General features: G+C 37.3%; 1 protein-coding gene across 1 annotated transcript in view; it reads left to right on the top strand.

Moving 5' to 3' along the window:
* Positions 1-1,267, top strand: part of LOC144450048 (uncharacterized) — a 61,859-nt gene extending 60,592 nt beyond the window's left edge. The window contains exon 11 of the mRNA XM_078140613.1: positions 580-1,267. Within this exon, the coding sequence (XP_077996739.1) occupies positions 580-1,267 (688 nt within the window). The remainder of the gene's footprint in view (positions 1-579) is intronic.
* The last annotated feature ends 6,233 nt before the right edge of the window (positions 1,268-7,500 follow it).

The following is a 7,500-nucleotide window of genomic DNA, read 5'->3' as shown; positions in this document are numbered from 1 at the left end:
TTTCAAGAGACATGACCAAACTAGAGTGCCAAATCATGGCGATATAATGGGCCCTCCATGGCCAAAATATGTACGTTATAGCATGGAGGTATAAGGGGAGATCTCTTCTTATACCTCCATAGTTATAGTAAATATGACATTCCAGATTGCAAACAGGAAATTGAGAATACAGCGCCCGAGCTCATTGGGGGCATTGTCACCTCATAGTACCGTTTAAGAGCTTTGTCCCTTGGTATTCTGTGTAAATCAGGGATGTTTTTGTATTGTTCAGGAAAGCAGCAGTGTTGTATGAATAACTAAGTAACCTATACCATGTATACCCCGAAGGTACACAAGACAGGAAGTAGAGCGCCACCATGGCAAATTTTGGAAAGGCCTATTTCAGGAGACAACGTCAAATTAGTATGTCAAGATTTTGATTTCATTTTGAATTCAATACTTATGGCTTATTATAACATAAAAGATTTGTATCAAAATGCTGTATTGAAAGCTTCAAAATTCACAACATTTTAAACAAACTGAAATATCCATATGTTTGCGAGGACGAAGAATAATGGCGCCATTTATTTTCTTCTATAGAGAGCTCAGTATACATGACGCCAAGATGTTGTACAATCGACCATCTCTCGCTACCATGGAAGAAAAATTTAGATTGGCGAAGATTATAGCAACTTCAACTGCAGTTGCCTTGACCTTGATTTTGGTCGTTTTATGGCCAGCCTGCATGATTAGTGTCCAAGTGATGGACTCCGAACAATTCGTCAGCTGGGTAAATGTTTCACAGTCATGGGCGTGGATAGCCGCCATCTTTATAATTGTGGTGCCAGTTGTGAACGAAGTATATAGTTTAAGTAAGCAATTGAAGGAGAATAGAAAAAAGAGAATTGTACATGTCCAGAACCAGGACAACTTGCAGACTGTTTCTGGTTCAATGCAGAAATCACCAAATAATTTGCCACAGAGAAACGGAATAGAGAATGGCCAAATGGAAACGCAAGTTTCTAGTCCTGTAGTTAATATGCATGAAAGTGAAGGAGAAAGGAATAGCGGTATGGAAGTGGTAAGGGACGATCAGTTCGTCCGAGTTGAGGAGTATATCACCCCGAGTAACACCCAAACAACACAACTTAAAGACGACAACGGGCTTGGCTCAATCCCTGGGAATGTTTACGAGTCAGAAGATATCGATTCAGGCACGCATGCGCAGCGTATTTCTATGGAACTCGACTTGGACAGCAATGAGTATGGCCAAGCAATATTTTGTTAATCTATAATAGAAGAATTGTCAATATTCGTTATGCTCCAGTTGTCATAGAGACAGAAGGTAAAATGTAGTTTTTCCACTTGGTGTGCTCTTCGAAGGTAGCTTTTGAACCAGAAATGAGGTATATGATAGTCAAATACAATCATACTATGGCGATTATGATAATAATGATGATGATGATGATGATGGAGATGATGATGATGATGATGATGATGATGATGATAATGGAGATGATGATGATGATGATGATGATGATGATGATGATGATGATGATTTGACCAAGTGTCATTTCTCTTGCTTATTAATATATTAATAATCAGAAATCGTCGATATCCATATGTTATGCATCGTCAATCCCACGGTGCCTTTATCCTAAATACCTTTAACTGATTTAAAAAGATTTTACACTATTTTTGTACAGATGTTTCCAGAATCACGTTCCTACTTTCCTAAATACGCAAGTAGTTTTCCTGTACTGCATGCACACAGTAATCGGGCAATAAGGCCAACATTTTGTACAAATTATATTTTGAAAGTAACATTTGTTTTGCATCTTGGTGTTTTTTCTAAGAAGTGAAGGAGTTTGTATACTTCTTATATAATAGATTGAATGAAATAAATTTATGTTGCTGCAGTTTGGGATACACCGTACGGTGTAAATCGTCAGCGTTCACCACTGTTAACTATAGCGATGTGTGATCTTTTTCATTGTAATTTACTCAGGCACCAACACATGTAATGTGTGACACTTTGAATGATTATTCTATCAGGTAACATATCCCTCGGCAATACATGCCCACAAAAATTGTAGATGGGTGATTTACTCAAGGAAGAAATAACATTTTGAACTTGATTTTCACAGGGACTTTTTCACAGATTTCAAAACTTTATACATGAAAGTTGAAATTTTAACTTGTCGTTGGTTACATTGTATGGGATGAGAGTTAGGGTATACTATAGTAAGTGGGTATTCATTGTTTATGATACACACCAGGTGTATGTTAGGGACTCTTTTTTAACCATTATCCTACCCCGAACTCCCTAGCTTCTATTCATAAAGTTTTTTTTATATACATACTGTCCCTTGTTCTACCTCCTAGTCCAGCAACTGAATGTGTTCTCAATCATATCACTTTCTTGGAGTGAATATTTATATTGGTTGGCAGAAATAGCAACGGTAGTAATGCTGATTATCAAAATAATTCTTAATCTGTGTTGTAGCTTTTACGAACTTGATGTTCAATGTGCAAATGTAGAAACGTAGATTATGCATAATTGACGTTTTACATGGTCAAATACCTTCAATAGAACGCTCTATATTTCAAACAAACTAAACAGACGTCATTTCCTACAAACAGTATCATGAATCTATCACGTGCACTTATTTGAATACACATTAACATATCCAATAGCAACTCCAATAAGATTATATTTGTGCATTTCCTGTCATGATACCGGTAGTCGGATCGTAGATCTCTTTTTACAGTTTAAATGCCAGGTTTCATATTCAATAGTATTTGCCATTGTGATAACAACCTGGGCAAAATTGAAAATTATACTATACCAATATAGTGATGGTGTAAATCGAGCGATCTGATTGGTCTACTGAGAGATCGTCTAACTGATCTAAATAGTGATATATGAACAGTTGGCACGTGTCCAAGTTTTGATGTTTACAAATAGTACTTGGCGTTCACTTTTTCGTCTGCTGCTAACGTTGTAGTTCATAGTGCCCGCAAACTCTACCGATTGTCAGGGGAAGATTTTGTCAGTGAGACAAAGTATTTTAGAGGAAATTACGAAGGAAATTGCAAAAGCAACAGAGTTATCGATCGAGTATTTGTTCTAATCAACCCCTAAGGTCAAGGATGCATACGCAGTTCTCGATTCGCGGATCATGCGAAACAGGTACGAGTCCTGCCACAAATAAACGAAGTATGTGTAAGAAATTACTCTGAATCACTACGAGTGGGAAATCCTCAAACTCCCACAATTTAATATATGTAATTAACCTGCTGCAATGTCTTCTCCCTTTGATGTGTCGAGAAGTATGCTATATACCAACTATTCAAGTAATGTTTTGAGTCAAACAGGCGGTTTACTCATATTTGTACTTAACCGGGTGATACATGTTCAGATAATTCCTACAAACGAGTAACAGATAAAATAATAAATCCTTTCACTGCACGGTTGTATGCACGACACATACAGTTTACGCAGAGTTGCTACGCGTCACGGATCAGCTGTTGTTATGCAAATTATCCAGAGGTGGTGGGGGGGGGGGAAATAACAACATAAAACCTAAGTTATTTTGTTTTCGATTTTTGTCATTATACTGGTATAGAGTGCATATATTTCGTTCATTCGTTTGCTTCATTAGAACATTAGGTTTCATTTACAGAAAAAAAATTGCAAGAGTGAAACAAACCGAGAAAATTCGAGTGTGAGCAGAATGCAAAATTTAGTTTCTTGAACTGGGCGCCATCATTTCACTATACGAAAAGTCACATTTGACAATGTCTTTCCAGCGGGGTAAATCTTGGGCAGAGGATGTGTAGATGTGGTGAGTATGACTGAGAGGAAGTTCCACCATTTGCTTAATTTACCCTCCGGTGATCTCTCCCCTGGAGGTTGTGGTACTGCATCTCATACTACCCCTGAACAGAGATGGTGGTTAGGTGGGTCACAGGTAGGGTAAAGGTGGGAAAATTGGACTTTTCGTGTAGTGTTTTGTCGTTGGCCTGAACCCTGCTTCAGAAAAAAAACCTATAGTTTCTCATAGCCGATTGACCTTTGACCTGTAAAATATGAAACCTTGTTTTTCTTGTGATATTTAGATCAGAATTTGGTTTAAAGGTCATCGCATGTACAGAAAATGATCCCAAAAACGTTGTGGCTTTTGCCGTATATATTGCAAAGCTTTTGATAAGTGTATTTATTCATATTTAGCCATCATTTCTCACGAATTCAAGTGTTATGAATTTACTCAGCATTTTTCTCACGAATTCAAGTGTTATGAATTTACTCAGAATTTTTTTCGAGAATGATATGAAAAATCTGATGATTGAGTCCCATGAGTGTGAATAGATGGGATTTTATGTTTATACATTTTGTGAATAAATATACTACTACCCTTTTTGTCATTGACATTGCAAGATTCTTTACGCATGTGTGCTAGCGCCAACAACGTTGTGTCGGTGTATTTCTTTTGTTTTTCAAGGTGATATGTGTGTGATATGCAGCCAATCTAAAATTGAGTGTAGCCTAAGCCTAAAGCCTAATAAAAAAATTATGTGGTTCCGATTACGCTCAGTTTTAGAGTTGGTGGGATAGGTAGATTTTTTATTTCATTTTATTATATTTTTTGTGTGTGAGTGTCTAGTTCAGATTTTCCATTGTTTTCCAAATGGTCTCGCTGGTGTTTATTTCTTCCTATCAGATGTACAGCCAATACAGATTGGAAGAAGTTTTATTTTGTCTTTTTAAGCTGATGTAAGTTTCCGCATCCACTATTTGTCGTGATATGTCACTATTTTTTTTTGCGATTTTATTATTTTCTTCTCGAATACGTAAAAAAGTTTAGGGTCGGCAGTGAAAAGCTATATGGGGTCGGGTAACCGGAACCAAACAATTATTTGCGTTAGGCCTTATGCCTCGTCAAGCAGAAAAAGTGTAAATATGTTGTTTGTAGAATATCTGTGCTGATCTGAATTTGATACTGGTACATGCATAGTTTGCATATCTGCATTAATGGTAAGTGCGCCCTCATCGGCCATTTTATCGGTTTGCCTCAAAGTCACGACTCGAGTTGCATAGGAGCCGTTTACTCACAGAAGACTGTCAAGTATTATTCACTGCCGGGGATCACCCAAGGAGAGCTTGTCGACTGAGCCCCCCCCCCCCCCCATCAAAAAGAAAAGAAAAGAAAACATTCCTCGGGACTGGTTATACTGCGATGTGATAAGGGAGTATAATTACAAGAGGGGAGGGGACGGAGGGCCGAGGCAATTACACTATAAATTGGTTCTGGGAGGAGGGTATATATTACAAAATCGAATTAGAGTCATGTTTTACTTTAACTTATTTTATTATCTAACTTTGCATTGTTTTTGTGATTTAGGCATCCCACTCTGCCACCGGTTCCGAGTCCCATTTCTACCACTGCCACCATTGTACCATAATATCACGTGACCCATCAGTCAGTGCTGACAACCATGTAGTCAATTCAAGATTTTTACTTAGCTATAGGATAATGTGGCAAAGTGGAGATGTTGACCTCGGTGAAGTTAATAATATCGGAAGTGCGCTCATCTAGTCTGAAAAAATTGCGACCTTCTGTCTGACATTTAAACCATGTTTGTTTGTTTGTCGCCTCCTGGCGGTTTTCTTTTTATGCAGATGAAGACACACAAAACACATCTACACTTTAATTAACTTGACTGGATTTCCTCTTACTAATGATCTGTGCGTGGTACTTGTATTACGTCGTGTTATTGCGCCCTCGACGGCCTTCTTAGTAAGAGTAGTTAGGCCTAAGTAGGACATACTGTAAACCTGGAAATTTTCGCTAAAAACTTATTTTTGTTTGTTTCGCTGGAAAACAAAAATGTAATAATAAGTAGTTACTATAATGCCTTCTTGTACATGAACACAAGTTACTCGTAAGGTACATAGTAAAAATTAGGGTTTTTTAAAACTAGCTGAAGACTGTAAAATCGCAAACTTTTTGTTAATAGTGAAAATAACTACGCGATCAGGTTTACATCTTCTTACAGACCTGGGTACTGTATACACTCAGAGGCTGCCAGTTCACCAGTTACGAACTAGATTTTTGTTTAAAATAAATAACGAAAATTATGAACAAAAATTATGAAAATTGTCGTTTCATTAACAGGAGCATAAATTATCAGAACGTATTTGTCTGTATTAATAGTCATTGTTATATTTTGACGACACCACAGGGGACAGGAAAATAATCTAGTGTATAATAAGAGAAGTTGATGAAAAGGTAAACTCAATTTGTGCCATTTCAACTCGCTCTAACTTGAGACACTACTTTGTCGCAAAATATTTACATTAGGTCTAAAAGGAATTGCTTGGCCCGGTTCCGGTTACCCGACCTAGTTTATCATTATAACGACCAAGTCTGATTGTTGCTAATACATTATAACTTCCACAGACATAACAAACTGATAAAAAAACGGTGACTATTACGTCACCTAAAGTGAAGTTATTCTATCTATATACCAATACCAGGTTTGAGCTCAGTCAATTGCAAGTGGTAGTTATGTATGCTTCAGTAAGTAGACACTAGAGGGCGGTATACTAATTATATAAATTACGTCATCAGATCATTTATAAGTTATATCCCAATACCAGGTTTGAGTTCAGTCAATTGCAAGTGATGGTTATGTATGCTTCAGTAAGTAGAATACTATGAGTGACTTTTAAATACGCAGAATAAATCTCGCCCAAAAAGTATAAACTCAGCTTGTGCACCCTTTAAAGAACAGACTTCACAATTTGTCGTACGCGTAATTTCATCTCTGACAATATCCGATATTTTGGTACTTTTAGTGATATTTTACAAATATAAAATATCTTCTGAGGGAAAACTAGGACTTCAAAAAGCGTGAAACTGCTTCTTGGGTAACTACACTTTATATTGAGCACATCCCTTTTTTAAGAGCGTCCACCAAAAAGTACGAATGCCTCACCCCCACCCCTAAACCTACCGTCACATTCTGGTTGTTTACACTGGGCAGGTGTTGAACCGTACATTGTATCCTTTAGTATATAAACGACCCCTCACGTAATTCGAACTCTTTTCAGTTTGTATGTTGTGCCTCCGTATTTCTTTAAGAAAGGGACATTTGTTGAGAGCTTTGAGAATTATTTCTGTAGGCCCAGTGATCGTGCATGTACAAACAACCAGATGAAAAAAAATGTTGTCGACTCAAGTCGTGAGTTTGTTACTTAAAATTGAACATATTAAGAGCAATCGGCGTTTGAAATGAACTGTTACCCCCTCAACCCCTCTTCTACCAATTTCCCTCACGTACAGTAGAGTTTGTATCATTCATGAACGGTCGAAAATGATGGCATTTCTGGGAGTTTGAGTTGCTACAGCAGACTACTATCGCAACTACAGTATCATCATTGAAGACATACAATACAAACATTTGCATAATTATCAACTCGACCCTATTTTCGAGAAAAAGTCTGTTTACGCTACT

The sequence above is a fragment of the Glandiceps talaboti genome, chromosome 19 (genome assembly GCF_964340395.1).
Source record: "Glandiceps talaboti chromosome 19, keGlaTala1.1, whole genome shotgun sequence".
Lineage (NCBI taxonomy): Eukaryota > Metazoa > Hemichordata > Enteropneusta > Spengelidae > Glandiceps > Glandiceps talaboti.
Note: the sequence above shows the minus strand (reverse complement) of the source record. Positions and strands in the feature narration are given on the sequence as shown.